This window comes from Mixophyes fleayi, chromosome 1 (assembly GCF_038048845.1).
Source record: "Mixophyes fleayi isolate aMixFle1 chromosome 1, aMixFle1.hap1, whole genome shotgun sequence".
Taxonomy (NCBI): Eukaryota; Metazoa; Chordata; class Amphibia; order Anura; family Limnodynastidae; genus Mixophyes; species Mixophyes fleayi.
The window spans coordinates 262808018-262830531 of record NC_134402.1 but is presented as its reverse complement, the minus strand read 5'-3'; the positions used below and the strand labels follow the sequence as shown (position 1 = coordinate 262830531).

The 22514-nt window shown below is 40.0% G+C and overlaps 1 protein-coding gene and 1 long non-coding RNA gene across 2 annotated transcripts in view; both read left to right on the top strand.

Moving 5' to 3' along the window:
• Nucleotides 1-22514, top strand: part of LOC142153039 (uncharacterized) — a 325397-nt gene that overhangs the window by 190528 nt on the left and 112355 nt on the right. The window lies entirely within an intron of this gene.
• The window catches only part of MTAP (methylthioadenosine phosphorylase), a 40859-nt gene continuing 29432 nt past the window's right edge, over nt 11088-22514 (top strand). Inside the window, exons 1-2 of the mRNA XM_075210257.1 lie at nt 11088-11189; nt 17811-17897. Coding sequence (XP_075066358.1) covers nt 11166-11189; nt 17811-17897 — 111 coding nt within the window. The 5' untranslated portion in view covers nt 11088-11165. The remainder of the gene's footprint in view (nt 11190-17810; nt 17898-22514) is intronic.

Genomic DNA, 22514 nt, shown 5'->3' with positions numbered 1-22514 from the left:
TCTATGCAGCTCTCAATCCCCTGGAAACGAACAGTGGATGCATGGCAAAGGGATATCCCCAGCATAAGTGATCCAGTCACTTTAACTTGCCACTTTGAACATATCTGGAAGTCGCTGTCCACTACCTGCCTCCAGGAAATAGTTCACAGAGCATATATCCCACAAACAAGGCGTAGGTTTATGGTTGAGGGGGAATCTGGTTTTTGCCCGATCTGCAAATCTCAAAGGGCAGATTGGATGCATAACTTTTGGAGCTGCAGGAAGATCAGGAGATTTTGGTATAAGTTGGTAAATTATATTAATTATGTTTTTAAGACACAGGTCAAACTGGCCGCAGAGCCCCTTTTGCTGGCCGATTTTACGATTTGGAATGACCTCTTACCATCCTCCGAAACTCTGGCGGCCCTGATTGTAATTGTAACAGTAGCAAAAAAGCTGATCCTACGACATTGGGTATCACCAGTATCCCCGACTCTGGGAATGCTCAAGTTGGAGATTTTAGATATTATATACTTGGATAGGAGAGCCACTCTCCCGGATATTGAAAAAGGTGGTCTGAGGTTCCAGAAAAAATGGGGCACATATATTGAATCACTAGATCTACTGGTTCAGCAGAACATCTTTAAATTGTTTGAATACACTACCTGGTATTTACTTAGGCAATTAAGTTAGGGAGAGAATGAATGAATAAACACTTGGAAAGATAACTGGAACCTCCTAAAAATTCTGAAGACGCAAATTTTCCTTAATTGAAGAAAGGTCTGTCTAATACCCTTTGTCATAGTGCTTTCTCAAGGAACAACTACCCCCCTACTCCCCCTCCTTCCCAGCCCCCCCCCCTCATTGTATTTCAGTTTACTTTACTTTTTTCATTTCATTCTACTTTAATTGTTTTTATTTTATGATAATAGTTCATACTGTTCAGTTACATCCATATTTGTAGGTATACATGATTATCTAAAATGTATTCATAAAGTTTAAAATAACACAATTTTTCAGATGTTGTTACTGTTTGATGTTGATATTTAATACCAAAATGTCATGAATATCTTAATTATTTCCAAAAACATTGGAAGATGTAACATAAATGCCATTACTGATTTGTTGCATTTGTATCTGAGAAAAATATTCAATAAAAAGATTTAAAAAAAAAAAAAAGGAGCAGTGTGATCAATGATATTTTAGACATGTTTTAGCATAAAATCTAATGCAATCTAAACTAGAAATAGAGAGAAGAAAAGAGAAGGAAGAGAAATAGATTTGCGTCACCTGACTCTTATCCAATAACAGGAGTCCATTGTTGGAGCTTTGTTCCTAAGAACCAGGAATGACTATAGTTCTATTCCTCCATACAGAAAATGAAAGGTAATAATCGCTTACCTCTGTGGTCACACAGTTTCTATAGGGGAAATTCCAAATAGTCTGCTGTATCCTGGTCTCCAGAGCATATGTCCAACCTGAGCGGAAACATCAACTGATAAGGAAAATAAAATCTCAAACGCAGAGCAGATGAAAAGCAAATCCTTGTTTATTGCGTGCATACACGGATGTCTAGTTCATACAGGAATAGACATAGCTACTACAAACATATCAGTAGTTATACAGCCTTTTGGCCAAGTTTTGTTAGTTGTAATCATACTTTACAGTGAACAAGTCATGTATTGATACAATATGATGAACTTGTCCCAGGAACCCATTAATCTTATGATAACAAATGATTTTGGATGTTTATAGCCTATTCAGTATTATGGTTCCCCGGACTCAGAACATCAGCAAACTATTCCATATGTTAATGTCCTGTCACAGAATACATAATCTGGGACAGTGACCTTCCTATAATACTAACTATTATGGCTTATATATACAGAGAAATATTTGAGGTAGATAAGTAGGTCATTGTTCCATCGTCTCAAGGTTTAAGTGTTTCCTTTCGAGCATGAATCACATTATGAGTTAACCTACAATACATACAGTCATTTAACACGAGGAGACCTATGTCTGTCGACTTCCTACAATTATCTCAGACAATGGACTGACATAAATTCTTAGACATAAATTCATAGTATTTTCAGTACATAAAAATCAGAGCATGATATAACCTTTTATTGTAACCATTATCTTCGCTTCAGGTTTCTATTCTTTATTTTCATTCACCTCCCAATTCTATATCAGGTTTCTTGCATTTGCAAGCATACACTTAAGTCTATTTCTTCCCTTCTGTATTCTTTTTTTGTTTTGATATCACTGTTTTTATTATTGGCGCTAACGAGGGCCTCTCCTGAAAGGCTATGACCCCCCCTCCCCAATCCACCCCCTTGACTCTTGTTAAATTCCCCCTTACTACTCTCAGTGTCTATCCCATAAATACTTGCTTGCCCCTCCCTCCTGGAGCCTAGTTTAAAATCTCCTCCAACCTTCTAATCATCCTCTCCCCTAGCACAGCAGCCTCCTCCTCATTCAAGTACAATCCGTCTTGACAATAAAGATGGCAACTGACAACTGACCGAGAAATCAGCCCAGTGCTCTAAGAACCCAAAATCCTCCTTCCTGCACAAATTCACCCATTTACCTCTCTACTCTCCCGCTACTTCCCTGAACTAGCTTGTGGCACCGGTAGTATTTTCCGACTTGGATGTCCTTTCCCTAAGTTTGCAAACCAGGTCCCTGAAATCTTTCTTTAGGACACCCCATCTTCCTCTAACTCGGTCATTGGTGCCAAAATGCACCAAAACTGCAGGGTCATGCCCAGCCACTCTCAATACTCTGTCCACCTGATCCACAATATGTCGAGTCCGAGCACCCGGGAGACACATGTTCAGCATGCACTGTCCTGGTAACAAATTGCCCTATCTACTTTCCTAATAATTGAATCCTCTACCACCACAATCTGCCTAGGTCCCTGAGTAACTTTGAGCCCCTCTATGCTGGAGCGACCATTCCCCTGGTTGCTAGTGGAAACAGTATCACCCAACTCTACCAATTCTGAACTGCCTTCCACAGTATCTTCATCAGATCTGGCAAATCTGCTGGGATTGTTCAGCTCAGAACTAGCCTTCCTCTTCCTCCCTCTGTTACCCCTTGTAACTGTTACCCGGCTGCCTACATATGCATCCTCCTCTGTCTCTGCTCCACCTGGCCCAGCTAACGCATCAATGGTGAGCTGTAAACTCTGTTTCAGATTGGTAATCTCCCTCATGTTGTAATGGTCTGCCTTAGATGAGTTACCTAGGCTTCAAAGAGACCAATCGCTCACATTTCTCACAGAGGTGTTTACCTTGGAACAATTGCTCCAAGTGTGTATACATATGACAAGATATGCATTGAGTGAGATCTTCAACCTGCTACCACTCATCTTATGACTAATTTAACCCCTTATAATCTACGGTGGACTCGAGACTACCAACAACACAAACAAAGTCCTGGCGCTGATAGATGGAGAAAAAAAAATGAGGGAACAAAGTACCGAATATAGTGACCAACTGCTGAAAAAGAGTCTGTGGGCTCTTAAAAATACAAAACAGAAAAAATAACATGAAACGCTGGTGACTAATATTCAATAATGGATGAGTTCATAGAATATAATAAAATATATACCATTTATTTAAAAGTACAATGAACATATAAAAATGCAGATATCTCAGACAAAAACGTGTGTGTGTGTGTGTGTGTATGTATGTATATGTATATATATATATATATATATATATATATATATATATATATATATATATATATATATATATACATATATATATACATATATAAAAAAATATATATATAATATATATATATTATAAATGCTATACAATACATAACATATAGCATAGACCATCAGTACTGCAAAGTATTTATGCCAGGAGAAAACATCTAGATGTCAATAATGATTTTGGTTTCCGTCTTGATCCTACAGCCCAGCAATAATGGTGTTATACTTGGATAACTCGATCCTTCCAATAAATAAACTTCTAAGTATAACGTTCATCCGTCTAAATTGACAAGGGCATAGATCAAGAATGAAATGTATACATGGAATGATCCTTACAGTATAATAAGCTCATAGATCTTCAATGAGCAGATTTTCAGATACCATATCAATAAAAAATGTGTAAATCACCAAACCTACTCCGTTGAAACTGCAGATAACTGCGCTGGTCATATAACACTTGCTCCAAAAAACTTGAAAATCCACCAAAGTGGGTTACTTTACGTAAGATAGACAAACCCGTATATTCAGCTCCCACGGATCTCCAATAAAGAAACTGATGGAAATATTAGGATCGGCAGTCTAGAATGTCCACACAGGAGGTAGTCGCTGCTGTATGGCGTGCACGCTAGATGTTACTCCTCCCACAATATCTGGCAGCGTGTAATCACCAAATATCTTAAATCAACATGTGTAGCACTTTCCAAAATGAGAAAGATAAGTATGAAACTATCAGCACGGCGTCTACGATGGCATCCAAAGATAACCAAAGCAGGTATAGAATAGCAGATACAGAGGTCCAATGATCAGAGCTGACGCGCTTCATCGTAGAATACGACTTCCTCAGAGGCATCAATGAATGACGCTATCGAAGCTCTGGAACTTCCGATCCACCTGTAACAAACTGTCCGCTATCCATGACCTCTTCATCTTCAATTCTCTTAACCTCGCTATCACCGAAACCTGGCTATCTTCTACTGACACTGCCTCCCTGGGGGCCTTTCCTTCACCCACTCCACCAGATCGGATGACCGTCCAGGAGGTGAAGTGGGTCTCCTCCTATCCCCTAACTGCACATTTAGGGTAATTCCAACTGTGCATTCCCTTTCTTTTGCCTCCTTCGAAGTCCACTCTATCCACCTCTTCTCCCCCATCCACCTCCGTGTCTGTCATCAATCGCCCCCCTGGCCCCACCTCCCTTTTTCTCGACAACTTCGCAGCCTGGCTTCCCCACTACCTATTATCTGACTTCCACTCCATCATGCTTGGAGATGTTAACATTTCTATTGATAAGCCATTTGACCCTGCCTCCATCAAGCTTCTAGTCCTCTCTTCCTCCGTGGCCTCAATCAGCGGACCATCATCTCCTCTGTCTTCCTTTCCTGCATCGCCTAAAACCACTTTCACTAGGCGCAATCTCAATGCTTTTGACCCTACTTCTTTTTCATCCTCTCTTGAAACACTCCTCTCCCCTCTTCCCACCCAGACGACTTCTCTCTAACCACTCCCTCACCATTGCCCTGGATACTGTCGCCCATGCCTCTTCTGTCTGCTATCGCCGCTTAATTCCCCAACCCTGGCACTCCAAATTCACCAGCTTCCTTCAGAAGTGCACTCACGCTGCGGAATGCCTCTGGAGGAAATCTCGCTCTCTCGCTGACTTCCTCCGTTTTAAATTTATCCTATCTTCCTACTGCTCCGCCCTCTCCCTTGCTAAACAATCTTTCTTCAAGTCCCTAATTTCTTCACAGTTCTCTAATCCTCACCGTCTCTTTGCCAACTCTCTTCTCACCCTCCCCCCTACTATTCCACTCTCCCTCTCTGCTACAGACTTTGCCTTATTTTCCTCCAAAATTGAGGCCATCAGAGTTGACATCTCCTCCTCTACTCCCTCTCCTGCCACCCTTCTCGCTCCACCTTCCTCCAACTCCCAACTCTGGTGCACCTTCTGCCCTACTTCGAGTGTAGAAATCCACTCCCTCATTCTTTCCTTTCCCCATCTACCTGCCACCTCCTCTCTCATCTGACTGCCTCTCCGCCACCTCCTCTTGGATGTCATCACACTTTCTCACAATTAACATTTCTAAAACAGTTTGTCTTCCCTCCTTCTAGATTCCCATCCAACCTTGAACTCTCTATCAGTGTTAACAACACCGCCTTCTCCTCTATCCCCCACCTCTGCTGCCTGGGCGTTACGTTTGACTCCTCCCTCTCTTTTGCCCCCAAAATTCAATCCCTTGCCCAATCCTATCACTTCCAACTTCGTAAAAAATCTCCCGCATCCGGCTCTTCCTTTCTCAGGATGCAACCAAAACCATTATCCATGCACTCATCATTTCCCATCTTGACTACTGTAACCTTCTCCTCACCGGCCTCCCCCATTCTCACCTCGCCCCCCTTCGCTCTATACTTAACTCGGTTGCAAGACTCAGCTTCCTTTCACACCGCTCCTCTTCTGCCTCCCCTCTCTGTCTTGCTTTACACTGGCTTCCCTTCCCTTACAGAATCCTTTTTAAACTCCTTACCATCACTTACAAGACCCTCTCCCACTCAACTGCCCCTTGCATCTCCAACCTCCACTCTATTCACACTCCCTCCTGCTCCCTGCACTTGGCCAATGACCGTCGCCTCTCCTCCACCCTCATCACCTCATCCCATTGCTGAATCCAAGAGCTGCCCCCCTCCATTGGAATGACCTCCCACTCTCCATCTAGCTGCCCCTAATTTGTGCTCCTTCAAGCTGGCACTTACAATTCACCTCTTCCTCAAAGCCTACCAGTCTTCCACCTAACCCTCTCTCCATGCTAGTCTCTTCACCTCTCACTCTCCATTTCCTTGCTTAATCCTCCTGCGTTTGATCCCCTGACTCCCCTGTGGGTCTGCTCTCTGTTTGCCCTCCCATTAGGATGTAAGCTGTCATGAGCAGGGCCCTCTTCCCTCCTGTCTTTATACCATTTCTTCTGCTCCAACCTCACTACAATTGCCTGGAGCTTCTAGAGTCTTGGAATTACTCGTTTATTGTTATGTACTGTATTTCCGTTTAGTCCACTGTTTGTATTGTGTATGGTGCTGCAGAAACCATGTGGCACCTTATAAATAAATTATAATAATAATAAAATGCATTTAAAAATTTATGAGACTAATAACAATCTCCGGCAGTGGGACTTAGGTGCCGGGAGGAACATGCCCCCTATGCCTCCCCTTAATCTGGATCTGCCCAATCACTGCCCAATTGGTGTTCAGGGGTGTGAATTTAGTGGGCATGTAGTGAATGACAAGGGGAGAATGGTGGGGGGACATATGTGATAAAGTTAGAGCATATGTCACATATGCTCCCTCACCAATCTCCTCTTGTCATGTATGCCCCAAGTCAATACCCACAGGTTCCTCCTCTGTGCAAAGCATTGGTGATTCCCACTCTGTCCCAATTTCCTTAATCTAAATGTTCGGAGGCATGATAGCGCATAAAAACATTCAATGTGCAATAGTGCCATATATAATAAATACAGTCTCAACGGGTATGAGTGTGCCAGCCTTGGGAAATAGAGGGATGGGAAGGTTATATTTACAGAGGAGTTCCCTTCTTTGCAGTAGGGTACTCAGCTCTTTGTAATAGTTGAAGTTTCATCCCTATACTTTTAATGGGATACATTACAGTTGCACTTGAGATGAAAAGTCATTTTAAAAATTTACTGATCATGAATAGCTTCAAACAGACATAAATGCCATATTTATTAACAGTTCTGATTTCCCCTAATTTTCATGATTAATTTAAGACATAATTCAAGATAAATTGAGCAATATTTTAGGAGAAAAATATAAAAGTTGAAATTAATAAACTCATTGGCATAGCAACAGTGGTAGCAAAGCTTCAGGGGCTCTACAGTGATCCCAGCATGCTACGAGGGCTCAGGGCTCCACTGTTCCACCCACAAATGAGCAAATCTAGGCAAAACTCCACATCTCTTTTAAGCCCCACCCCTGCCTTCGCATCAAGATGTCCTGCTAAAATTGGGAGTTTGTACACTGTTAGTGGGATTCGTTCGGATGCATCTAATAGGAAAGCGCACTTTCAGTTATACCTCCCATATGTGTTATTTGAAGTATACCTGAAAGTGCGCTTTCCCAATATAAGATGCAGCTGGAATCCCACTAAAAGTGTACAAAACGGCCCGATATACAGCTCTAAAGATATGATAAAATCAAGGCATTTTGAAGAGAGAAAAAGGCTGTTTCTCACCAAGAAAAAAGGGAATGTCCCCTAAATGTCCTTTCTCCACCTTTTCATTTAATTTAAATAATTCTCTACCACTGAAAGAAATCTAATTTTTGCTCTTTGCAAAAAAATGCCAACAATCTGACAAGGTACTCCCATCAGAAGGTTATACAATTTGTAACTCTGTAGAAGCTGGCTGGGCCAGCAAATTCATGTGCTGCACGTAATGTCACAAAGCTATATCTGCATACTGCCAACACTCCAATCAGCAAGAGGGTGGGTCCATCTCTGGGTCGGGGAATGATTGCAGCAGTGGAGACAAACATCCAGCAGTCAGCGCACTCCCGCAATAACGCTGTTGATCAGAAGTTCAACAGTTATTTTGCATTTTAAGAAGGTCTGGATTTGTAGAAGGATCACTTAGAGTGACAGACCTGCGGGGGTGGCAACCCTTGTTTCATCATCTTACCACATATATTTTCTTCTTTCTTAATGGGAGATTTGTAAACAAATGGGTAATTTTTCATGAAGGACAGGGTTGTTGTCTGTACTTATCTAACAAGCATATCTATTAAAATGACATTCAGCACAATATAACATAGCTCCACTACATGGACACCTGAGTATAGGGGCGGACCCAGACTTTTGCCCTACCCGGGGCGATTTTAGGGGGGCTATTTAGGCCCCACCCCCTTTCTGTGTTCTAAGGCTGCCGGCGGCTGCACAGTATGTGCAGGTCCGTTCAGCAGTGAAAGTGTGCTGTCCCACTGCTCTGATTGTGTTTAAAACACAATCAGAGCAGCCGGGCAGCATACTGTCACTGCTGAATGGACCTGCACAGTGTGCAGCTGTCGGCAGCAAGCCCCTGCTAGGGGGGGGCGACCCCCCCCCCCTGGATCCGCCACTGCCTGATTATCATATCCATATGTGCTTGTAAAACATCTAATCCTATTTAATATGGAATTGGTCCTCCTTTGCTGCTATAGCAGCCCCCTCTCTTCTAAGAAGGCTTTCCACTAGATATTGGAACATGGCTGCAGGTATTCGCATCCATTCAGTCACAACAGCATTAGGGAGATCAGGCACCGACGTTGGGTCATAAGACCTGGCTCATAGTCAGCAATCCAATATATCCCAAAGGTGTTTGATGGGATTGCCGTCAGCACTGTGTATAGGCCAGGCATGTTCCTCCACATCAAAGTTGGGAAACCTTTTTTTTTTCTCTGAACTTCGCTTTGTGCACGGGGGTATTGTCATGCTGAAACAAGAAAGAGCCTTTCCCACACTGTTGCCGCAAAGTTGCACAGCATTTTCTAAAATGTCATTTTATGCTGCAGTGGCAGATCCAGGGAAGAGGGGTGGGGGGATGTTCAAGGCAGTCAGCCCCTCTAGGAGGAGCGGGTTGCGTGCAGCTGCACACTATACACATATCCACGTTGGCTGAGAGGCAGACAGAGAATCCTGCCCGGTCGCTCTATCAGAGCGGCTGGGCAGCATCTTTTGCCTGGTCTCTGCCAATAGAAACATGAATATATTGTGCCGCCGCATACAACCCGCACCTGCTTGAAGAGAAAAAGGGGCGAAGCACTAAATCGCACCCTTTTAAGAAAAAAATCTAGGTCTGCTCCTGGTATGCTGTAGCAATAAGATTTTGCCTCATTGAAACTACGGGGCCCAAACCATAAAAACCGCCCCAGGCCATTATTTCTTCTCCACCAAACTTTACAGTTGGCAATACACATTCATGTAGGAAGCATTCTCCTGGCATCCGCCAAACCCAGTTTCATCCATCAGACTGCCAAACGCTGAAGCGCGATGTCACTCCAGAGAACACTCTTTCACTGCGCCTCAGTCAAATGGCAGTGTAATTTACACCTATGTAGTCAATGGTTGGCAATTTTTATGGTGTTATTAAAGCTTATGTGCATCTGCTGGAAATCCAATCCATTAAGCTCACGACGAACAGTTCTTGTGCTGACGTTGCTTTCAGAGGCAGTTTGGAACTTGCTAGTAAGCGTTGCAACTAAGGACATACATTTTTTACACTTTGAGCACTTCAGCACTCACCGGTCACGTTCTGTGAGCATGTGTGGCATACTGCTTCTCGGCTGAGCTGCTGTTGCTGATAGATATTTCCAGATCATAATAATAGCAATTGCATCTAGCAGGACAGAAATTAGACTTACTGACTTGGCATCCTCGGACAGTGCCATGTTGAAAGTCACTGAGCTCTTCAGTAGAACCCATTCTACTGCTAATTTTTAACTATGGAGCTTGCATGGCTATAATCTTGATTTTATGCACCTATTACTAGAGGAATTGTTAACATACATTTGGGTATGTGTATGTATGTATGTGTGTGTATATATATATATATATATATATATATATATATATATATATACACACACACGTTTATATTTATGCCATACAAAGCATGATTGCATCTATGAAGATTTAATATGCACCCCATATAGTTTTCAAAAACTGTACTTTTAACATTTTAAATGCTCATTCTTAAAATCTGCACTTGCATCCACTATCCCCTTGCCACGCACTCATTCACCTGCTCACCCACATACTGCTCCAGGGCCGTAACTAGGGCTATGCGACAGGGACGACCGCCCAGGGCGCAACACTGAAGGGGGGCACAATTTAGTTATATTTTAGGTTAATTTGGTTAAAATTGAGGGCTAGGGGGGCGGTATTTGTCTTTCTCGCCAGAGGCGCTAGAATTCTAAGTTACGGCTGTGTACTGCTCCTCGACAGTTCGGTGCCTTCTAACATTGAATGTAATCGCTAAAATACTAAAGCAAAGCATACATACCCTTGCTGTGTCACCCTCCCTTGTTAGAGACCCCGACTGACCCACTTAAATTATGCCAATGGGGGGAGGCTATGAATTTGTGCAGCACTTTTTGAAACAATTCTTACAGACACTATGATAATCTTTGTGTGATCGCTAGAGGGATCAGCTAAAATGTGTTTGCTGGTAATAAATAAAAATAACCTATTATTTGTAAACATTACCAAACAATATTAAAAATACATTATTGTCCTGGAAAAAAAAAATTTGGGCGAATTCCAGTGTACCAGTAATTAAGCAGGTTAGCTGTCTCAGCTTTCTGCATATGATTGTATTGCGCTGCATAACGTGCTTCTCCCCGGCCCCCACATGCGGTGGAAGGATGTGAGCATGAGCACACTAGTGAATAACACAGACCGCGCCTTCTTCCGGATCTCAATATGGCTGCGGCACACGCTGTCAAGGTTGGTGTCACTGCCTAATATCAAGCTCTGGGCCAGACACGTCATTGCACAATATACATATTGTTACGGCATCACATTACTATATGTCAGGGTTTGTCAATGATATGCAGCAAAGTGTCTTCTTATGATGCGTGGGTATCTGTTGCAATCAGTATGTGACCATCACTTGCCCGCTGCCTTGTACACTTATTAGAGGAGAGGTTCGTGTCCGGGAATTTGGCCAAATATTGCGAATGTTTCCTGCAGCAGATATTCCGCTTAGTCCCGTGGGTACAGAGGGGGAGCTCGCAGCCCTTCACCCCAGTGATAGAAGACGGAAGTACTGAGTTTCCATGTAGTCTAATCGCTCGCAATTATTTTACAGCACTGCAGTTAAACTGCGGTTTTGTGAATTAACAAGAAGTGTAAAATTCCTGTTTTTGTTTTTTGTGACACCAATTGCTTTTAAGCAAAATAAATGAAATGTGAATTTTTCCTATTGAGTTAATTGCTTTTTTGTAATATTAGAACATTGTAACAATACATGGAACACATGGGGAGTTAAAGGCAAAACATTTGAATTAAAATACTTAGGGACATATTTTTTAAAGACAGCATTTTTAACACGATCCTTTTCAGTCCTCATTGCAAAGATAAGGATTGACAGATCATGTGTATATATTAAAAAACTTATGTATACTATGTATAAGACCTGTATACTATCTTTTCTATGGTCACTATTGCAAAGTGACCACCTTTGTGATAGTGATCTGAGGGGAGAGCAGTAAGATGCGGTGAGGGATCCGAAGATCCCACTACCGCAATGATCTCCCCATAGAGCAGAGCTGAAAAATTACACATACAGTAATGTATGCCAGTATGAGCTGGGGTACATTACTGTATGTGCAAATGGCTTTTCATTACTTATTAAATTGCGGTAAATATCAGTCTCCATAGACATCTATGGGGACTGTTTAGCAAAAAATGCAAAGCATCTGCTGCGATGCAGTGTTAATACATTTGCATGATGCTTAGCTTTGCATCTGTTCCGTTTTCGGGAAATTTACATTGAAGTAAGGATTAGTTTATAAGCATAATTTGTTTTAAAACATAATTTTTTTTTCATCACTTCCCTGCATATTATTTTGGTTTACAGACAAGTTCCTCTTGACTGGAATTGTCTTAGGGTTATATTTAATTCAGCGCACTGTGTCTCCAGAACAGACCGCAGAGACACATCTGCCATGTTCAGGCTGAACATGTATCCTGCGGCACATCGTTCTTAATCAGCTTATTTCCCATATCACCAACCTAGGCAGGTCATTCATTGGCCTTTGGTAAATGCCAGTGACACTGCATGTCATATGTGGTCAGGTGATGCTCCAGATCGTAAGTGCAAGTGGGTATGGGATTTTTGGGACCAATAGGTTCCATCCTAATACCCATTTTTACATGCTTTTAGTATCCTAAAATAATGTTAGTAAAAGTGTGGGGGGTATTTTGTGTGTTGTTTTTTTTTGAGAGGCACATGAATGTACAATTTTGCTTAACACAACAGATCATGTCTAACAGGGAAATTTGCATATGTAAAATTCAATCATGCTGTTACGGTGCTTTTATGTGATGTCATGCTCTACTTTTGTCCAAATTAACCTGTTTTAACTGGCAAGCAGGGCCGTAACTAGGGCTGTGCGATAGGGGCTACCACCCAGGGTGCAGCACTAACTGAATATTTTAGGTTCATTTGGTTAAAATGCAGGGCTGGGGGGAGGTGGCTTTTTTGTTTCTTGCCCCAGGTGCAAAAAGTTTAAGCTATGGCTCTGCTGGCAAGTGCATGGGTTTGTGGGCCGAGGTCTCATTTGCATCAGCCTATGTGAGGAGTTAGGGGGTGTTTCTTGCTGAGTACAGATATAGGTACATAAGTGCATGCACTTTTGCATACATACTAAATTAGATCTTGTTTTGCACAATGCCTTTTTTTGTCCCAGAAGCCTGAAAGCTGCGTCTGTCTAAGACCAGCTTCATGCACAATTTTAATGCACTAAATCACAAAGGGAAAGCAACATTTTTCTTGCGTTCATGAGTTGAATAGCTAGACATGGACTGCAATCATATTGGATGGCCACATTTGACAGAATTTGTAAAAGGTACTATACAGACAGTCTATTGCCATCAGCTGGATGGATCACCTGGATTTAAAGCTCAGTTGGATTAAAACTCAAGTGATTTCGGACCAATTTGGTCATTTTGGAAATGATTACAATGTACTTAAGCTGTGGAGTTTGTATGTTGTCCCCGTGTTTGCGTGGGTTTCCTCCGGGTACTCCGGTTTCCTCCCACACTCCAAAAACATACTGGTAGGTTAATTGGTTGCTATCAAAATTGACCCTAGTCTCTCTCTCTCTGTCTGTATGTGTGTGTGTATGTTAGGGAATTTAGACTGTAAGCTCCAATGGGGCAGGGACTGATGTGAGTGAGTTCCCTGTGCAGCGCTGTGGAATCGGTGGCGCTATATAAATAAATAATGATGATGATGATGATGATGAGGTAGGCTGACTGTAAGAAGAAGGTTTAAACTTGTAATACAAGTCATCTTTGTCCACTTGGAATGGACAAGTATCTGATGTGACGTACACACCCCAGAGACTTTATTGCACAAGGCTTCATCTCCTATACAGTCTTGTTATAGATGTTTAAGGATTATTGGAACAAATTGTTAAAACCAAAAAGTTAGGTTTATTTAATCCTGAAGCCACCCATTATTGGCAACATTTTAAGTATTAGAGAATGTAAACTGTAATTATGTCACTGATCACATAGCCAGAGATACAAAAGACTTACATGAAATACAAATCCTGACAATGGAGGTCATTCACAACATTGAGAACAGCCAAGGTGCTGCAACATAATAGTTTTGCATCTACTGTACACCTAGATTCCATGTGTTTGTGGAACAAGAGAGCAACGTTTGCAGGTAAGGAGACGTTACCGCAGGCTGAGGGGAGAAGTTGGGCAAAGTGAGGTCATTCCAGAATAGCCACACAAAGCGCCCATCCTTGCAGATGCAGTACCCGATGAGATTTCATGTTGTGGAGTACGATTATTGAAAAAAGGGCTTTAGAAGGCATATTATTAGGGACATTCCTTGCTGTACTAAGGAAAGCATGACCATTTTCACTTCAAAAATTATCTTGAATTTTGAGTTGACCAGGAGTTTAAATTCTTGCAATATGTCTTGAGTTAAGGTTTTGCTGTGAAGAAAAGACGACTATCCTGGAAAACCCAAGACTCATGGGAGCCCTTGATATGTCCAATCACTGTTCTAAGATAAAAAAAAATGAAATGTATGGCTATGTGGCATGGTGGAAATATATACATTAGTATTTTTTATGAATTGTGAGTTCTGATGTATATACACTTATATATTTTTAGAAGGGTCACCCAGGTAGTGAATTATTGTTTCACCTATCAAATGAATCTGCCAACTTCGTAGACTACAACAGCAATTGTTCACTGTAATAATAATGAGACTAAAATGTGAGAAAATAACTGCTCATTGTCAGGATGTTCTGATAGGTGAAGCAATCATCTATAAACCTGTATATCTCTGATGTATAGTATCAAGAGAAAAAAAGTTAAAGGCACTCCAGTCCGCTAATCCCTTAAATTATATTAAAATCACTTTTATTTAATTTGTATTAAAATCATATCCATATCCGGGTATACATGGGGTGAAATATGTTAAAAACAACAAATAATAAACTGATTATCATCAATGTTCTAATGTTCTAGATCATTGATGATGTCACTAATCCGGAAGTAGCGACCCGTGCCGGCTGTATAGTCACGATTAACAGCATCTAGCAGTCAGTGTGTAAGTTAAATTCCTTGTAATATAGGAGATGTTGAATACTTTTGTGTCAAAAAAGACAAAAGTATTATAGGAGTGATACCTTTATTGGCTAACCAAAATAAATTTTTATACTTGCTAGCTGTCAGAGCACAGAGGCCCCGTCATCAGGCGAGTTTACAAATGAATGACTGAGAAAAGGGCACAACATTTAAGGGATGTTACATCAAGCAATTTGATCATGAAAGGGTGTGGGGGGCTGGAATACATCATAAAGATAAGCTAAAGTAATAAAACGGAGGTTTTCCGTTACGGATGGAAGAGTGAATATCCTGAGCGTTCAGAGATCTGGAGTCACTTTGCTGTGGAGTGGGTCATAAATCCAGGTGTTAGGTTGAGTACTTGAGTCAATGACTGGAATGTTCTAATCAGCTTGAGTTCCAAGACCTTTCTCTCCCTGTCATTTTTAAAAAAAAACTTTCAGTATTAAGACTTTTAAATCTGTCATACTGTGTACTGGTCCAGAGAAGTGTTTACCAACGGGGGTGTCTAGAATTTTTCTGTCTGACACGGTACTGCATTAAAAAGTTTTTTTTATTTTGCTACACATTCTCGTAATTTAGGAAGAAGGCATTCATGCTGCAACATAATTGAAGATCTCACTGGGTGGCCTGTTAACAGTTGTTAGAGGGAAATTTGAAGCTAGCTATTGCAATGATTATATTGTTAATCGGGCATCAATCGCTAGATTCCCCAATACCGAATTGAGGGTCATACCCATAGGCACCCTCTTTTAGTGAATGAGAGGAATTATTTCCTCTCCCCTCTCTCAATTTTTATAGAGGTTCACAGATTCAACATTAGGTTTGGCATTATCTCTGTAATATAAGAAATATCTAAGTACATAATACTACATAATCTGAAGATTCCGTCTAATAAGATATATCAGCTTTATGAGATATTCCACCTATGATAGTTCTTATAGAGCCTACTTACTCCCCTGTGAAGAACAATACCTACATGTACATCTCTAGGGGAAATATTTATCTCCATATAATCATCAGAGTTTGACAATACTGTAATAGTACACTATTAACAAAATTATAATTTATACTTATGCATGTCTCCTCCCAAATGTTAATTTAGAGTTATCACTAAGAACATGTTTGCTTGCAATGAAATATGGACTACAATAATAATAAAATGATCATCTGTGATAAATACAAGTTTGAGATGTAAATACATACTTAGGGGCACATTTATCAATCATCGGCAGAAATGAGAAATAGTTATCAATCCTTATTGCATGGATAAGGATTGAACTATTTCTCAAATTTATTAAAAACAGATCACAGAAACAGCAGTTACGAAAAACTGCTGTTTCTGTGATAGAAATAATCATACTTACCCCCCTCTTCGGGACGCGCTGTCTCTAGGATCTCCTCCAGGTCGTCTTCGTTCCTCTTCTTCCTTCAATTGCGCATGTGCAGTTCTCTGCAATTCTGCGAGCGGTGAGTGACAGGGAGGGATTATGTGATCCCTCCACACATGCGCTGTCCAGCTCTGCTCTTCGGAGCAGAGCTGACAGCATTGGATTTTTTCATGTCTGATAATGTACGCCAGCTTCAGCTGATGTACATTAACATAACAAGTTTCCGAAAAAAATGTTTTTTCAGAACTTGTTAGATTGCGGCTGGGAGCAGGCACCATACTGTTGAATGGTGACTGCTCCCAAAAACGAAGAGGAGTGCAAAGCTGCAGATATCCACGATATCTGCTGCAGTGCACCTTTCATAAATTTGCGGAGGACACGGAGGCACCTTAATTACCCGGTAAAAGCACTATCGTGCTTTCTTAAATATGCCCCTTGATATGAAATATGCCCTGTGAGCATGTATTTGAAACATTTCGGAATAATATAGATGCCGAGTTAAACATATGACTAGATATTGTCAATACAGCATTTTAAACAAGGTGCTGCACTATTAGTGATCTATAATAATCATCAGTGTGAGAGCATAACAAACCTGATATAGACATGTGCAATCCTTGTCTTTGTATTGGGCACATTTGGTCCGGTTGCTGCAGAAGGGTTATTTGTTTTAATTTAATTTTATACTTTTTTCTTTATCACTTTACTATTTGTTGTTTTTAACATATTTCGCCCCATAAATACCCGGATTTGGATATGATCTTAATAAATATTAAATAAAAGTGGTTTCAAAATAATTTGAGGGATTAGTGGATTTAAGTGCCTCACCCTTTTGGCTTTCCAACCTTTTTTTTCTCTTGATACTATAATACGTTCTATTTGAAGTATATAGGGAATTTACCCATGAATAATTAGGGGCCAATTCAATTCAGCGGCCTGCCCACTATTACTGTTACTACGGTAGTGCGCAGTATTACCGTTAGTACGGTAATTTTAACATGGCTTTTTGTTTACAGACCTTGGGAGCAAAAATCCGGGTTAAAATTACTGTATTAATGGTAATACTAGTAGCGCCGCATTTATCCTAGAATAACATAGCCAAATTGAATTGGCCCCTTAGTAAGGAGGATGGTTCTCCCCTCTTAATTGTTTTTTCCTTGTGCGATTTCATTATCCTTCTCTATCTCTGAAGTATCACAGCGTGTTCATTAAGCATAGCCAATGAGTCCACCACACATGGTCGTTTTGAAGGCAAAAGTTAATATGCCGTATATTTTTTTTCAGGATACCACAGAATTTTGGCAATAATATAACTTTTATAAATAAAATATTTAAACATTTTTATCCTCTTCTGCATTAGGTTGGAATTATTGGTGGGTCTGGGTTGGATGATCCTGATATATTGGAAGGCAGGACTGAGAAATATGTTGATACACCTTTCGGCAAGGTATGTGTTCCTATTAACTGAAGTTCTCCTCTCCTCAGTTAAAAAAAAAAAAGTTAGGGTCTTTCTCCTCTTTGCATATATCGCATATAATTGATGTTATATATTCAGTACCATAGTTGTGCATTTTAAAAATAATTATTGTAAATCTAATATGCTGAATTAATTCATTTTCAGCACATTGACTTTCAACATCTGGTTGCCAAAAGATAGATTAGTAGCTCAAATGAGACTTTAGCTTTCTCTGAAGGGGGAGTGACAGGTGAAACTATCGCTAAAAAACCTAAGCTCAGCAAGTGACAATCAAATATGTCATGAGAATCCCCACCATGTAGTTTATTACCCATTAATACAATCACTTTGTAGTATTGTCTCACTGCCTGCTGCCTACATGCACAACCAGCAAATCAATTGCATCAACTACCTTTAAATTGTGGAAATCCAATCTCTACTCCATGGTTTTTGGCTGGATGGAATGGAGGAGTCCCAAGAAAACTAGCTGCAACAAGCAGGCCCTGTGCTCTGGCTGGGAGTGGAGGAGCACCTGCTTTATACCAGCTTTCAGTAGATGGTAGTGCAGTTTTACAATCCAATACTATTACAGGATTGTAAATATTTTAAGCTTTGTTTTGCATTGCACATCAATATGGTCAGAGTGTACAAAGGGTTCAACTTAATGCGTTATTAAAAAAAAAAAAATTCAAGAAAAAAAAAACTAGAATGAGGAGATGAGAGACAGGGATTGGTCTTGTTGTTGGCAGTTTTTCTCACGAGTACATACTTTGGAGTTCTCGTAACCATTTGTTTTATAGTGTCCTTGGGCCTTTGTCGCTGGCTTTTCGTGCTAGCTGCATTCTGGTCTCTCTGCAATAACTGTTGAAGCTACCATTTGTCTGGATCCCTATGACAGCTGCAGTCTCTCTTTGTTGCAAATTGCACTTCTCGTCCATTGAGTGGTTGATTGGCAATGAGAAAGTTCCAAAGGTGTAAATTGGTGTGTGAAGGCGAGTTTTCAATCCTTTTCATCTGTAAACTTCACATTTGTTAATCGCGTTTTTGTCCCTTTCCGGAGGTCATTGGAGGTCGCCTTGGTTTTCAGTGCTTTGGCTTGCGGAAAGCGCAAATGAATGGAGCAGGCAGCATTCAGAAAAACTCAACTCTTCAGTGCTCCAGAATGAATCTGGTTGAATAAATTCTAAGATTCAAGGCAGAATGTGACTACTTGGTCTATACAAACTAATATGTTTATATTGTTTTAATTAATATTGGGCCAATTTGGTCTCTCTCAGTGGAGACCAGGGTTATTATGTCATCACATTCAACTTTTCCAGTTCTATGCTCCATTCTTATATTAATGACTTCTCTGCCCTCTGTAGAACTCCAGTCACTAGACCAGTGGTCCTTCACCAGTGTGTCAGGACCCAAAACATAGGTCACTTTAATCTTTTCTCTATACTGAGTTTTTCATTACCAACTAACAAAGCAGATATTCTTCCAAATGTAATACTGTAATATCATGTTTTACAAGTGCTTAATTTGATTATCATATTTATTTATAAAATTTAGTAGACAACAGTAAAGTAACTTAACTTTATTAAATAAAGACTGAACCATTGGTTTCAAAGCTGAGTCACAGACACAATTGGGCTCATTTACTAACAGTGTATTTAGGTTTCAAAATTAGCACTAAGCTGCAGCAATTAACTTTTATATGTCTAGTGCAGGTTAAATAATGAAATAAAGCGTCTGATTGGTTACGATGTTTTAGTATAAATGTTGCACCTAAATGCAATTTAGGTAAATGAGCTCTAGTCTCTATGTCCCAAGCCTAAAAGTCTAAATACTAGACCTTGGTGCTACAATGTCTTTACTCAAACACACACACAAAGACAGCGTTATTACCAGTGCAGCGTTCAGAGATGGCATTGCCACATACTCATGGATCTTTATCTGACAACTCCCTTCCTCCCCTTCATTATTTTTCCAGGGAAAAATAGGTTGTTTGCAAACAACACATAGCAAAGAAACAAATATATATGGATCATCATGAAACCCTTCTAAGCTGCCTCCTGATTCATGCTATCCCAGGCATATGCCTCCTTTACCTATATGGTAATTACACCCATGATTATTACAGCAGCATACTCATTGTCCTACACTGTAATTCGATGGGGTCACCAGTGCTATTTCCATATTAATAAATGGCAGTAATTCTCAATCTATTGTGCTGTGGATTGAATTGAAATTGGGGGCTTATTTGTGTAACTCCAAAAAACTATGCAGCTGGTGCTGTTGCCCCTGTATGCGTGTCGCTGTGGGAGCCATTGTAAGGACTTGCCACCAAACATGTCTATGAGGAGGGCTGGGCTGTGTGGTACCTTGCTGTATCCTGTGCTGACATCTTGTCCGCCTTTAAAGGGGTCATTCCATGCCAAATCATCACAAAAATAGTAACTTTTCAACCAAACCATCTAAGATTTTCGTGAAATTTATTAGGATGGTAGCGGACATAAAGTTACTTTCATATGTAAAATTTTAGCCCTCAGTAATGCACAGTGTTAATGCAAAAGGGTTGCAAACAAGTCAAAAATGTAAACTTTATGCTTGCCAGGTCGACTAAAACAAATCTTAACTTTGCTTCTAATTGTGGTACGAACTTTCATGTTGGTCTTGTTTTGAAGCTAAGGGTCCTTAGTTTTCATAAAAAATAGTTTTATATTTAAATATTGACTTCTACATTTAAAGGTCACATGATCTGACCTTTGACCTTGAATATAAAAATAAAAATAAAAAAAGTTTATTGGGGACATAAAGTATGTTATGCAGTTAAATGCAATCTGTCTTTGGTATAAGTTTCATTTTGGGAAGCCTTTGGGAACAGGAGTAATAAAAAAAAATATTAAGTACGACAGTTGAACCCTTCCTGCACTAATCATGCAACTAACAAGTTCAGACTTGTCTTGTAGTGTCTTTTCTTAGTCTGGCTGCAGCTTCTGCATTGAGAACTAGTGATACAAGGGCCTAAGACAGTTTATCAGTGAATAGTGGTAGTTTGTACAAGAGCGTGACAAATGGATAAGAAGTACATTAAGACTCAGTGCTGCAACCCATTTGATATTAAAGGACACAGCAGCAGTAGAAAACAATTAAGGAAGGTGCTACCATGGATGATTGAAATACTGCCACATGTCAATGGTGATTAAATGATTTGTGATAACTGTAGGAAACAAATTATTAGGGATTCTTTAACTGCTGAGGAAGCACTAAGCACATCAATTGATGAGGAAAGTGACACAGAAGTGGCAACATGCAGGACTGAATCAGCTTTGCAGTCATTAAATGAAAGTTTAAGCAGTATGGGAGCATCACCTATCAAAAGGAAAATAATAAAAGAAGAAAACTAATGCAAAAAGAAAGCTGAAAAAATCTGAGATGGTCGGGTTGGAGGCTGTAATGATTTGTCATGGAATGACCCAAACGTGTTCAGGAAAGTAAGGAAATAATAAGCACACCAACCAACTTTTGAGGTGTGCATAAGGCTATGTCCATTTTGGAGATTTTCATGTACAGCACAGTATTTTCAGCTGGTCTGTGGTACTGTAAGATTCTACAATTTCAAAAGTATTCAATAATTTATATTGTAGTTCTACACAGTGGGACTGGGCTGCAAAGCCAGGTAAAATTGTTCCTCGACATGACAAAGCTGAATTGTAGCCTTCTCATACCTCCACATATTGCGCATATTGTCATATATAACGTTTTTAAGAACAATGTTTGATAATTGCTGACACAATTTTTATTATTGTTTACTGGAAACCCTATTTGTTCATTTTATTTTTTGCTGTAGTAAAATATTTTTTTGTTACATTATAAAGGCTGAGTTTTTGTATGATATGCATTTTTAAGATAATATAGACTTGCTATATATTTGTTTTTCACTAGAGGCCACTATAAGCACACAAAGTGGAGAATTCTGACAATGAAATTGAATTTCACAGTGGCAGATGTTAGTTTATTGTAGGCTATAGAAGCTGGAAGTTGTTGTTTAAATTGCACATTAAACATTTGCCACTTTTGTATTTTCTGAATATTTTTCATGTTTTCTCCAATATGACAAATAACTGGAGTTCCAGTGAACAAATACCAAAAGTTATATGTTTATTTTATTTGATTCATTAAGTCATCCATTGTATTACCCATATTAAAAAAAAAATACTCTATTATATTCACCAACTGATTGCATTTCATTTAGATGTAAAGGTGCTCATTTCTGACATCATGATATATCAGTTTTGTTTGCAGTATGTTTCAACTTCATAACGTTTCAGAGTTTCCTGGCGTTAACTATTTGTTACAGGTATCAATAAACCTTTTCTATTGGGTGTAGGTCATGCATGAGTCAACCTTTTCAGAACTTTTAGTTTCATGTATTTCTATCCATGTTCATGAACCTCCCTCCACACCTATATGCTACTTCAGTGCACCAACATACTGACGTGTGAAAGTCCTAGCGCTAATAGTAATCACACTGTGAGTTTCACATGTCATTACATCAGCATAATGGTATGTGTGCGGGCGTTGGCAAGACATAATGGTCTGCCTCCTCCTGCTTTGGTGATC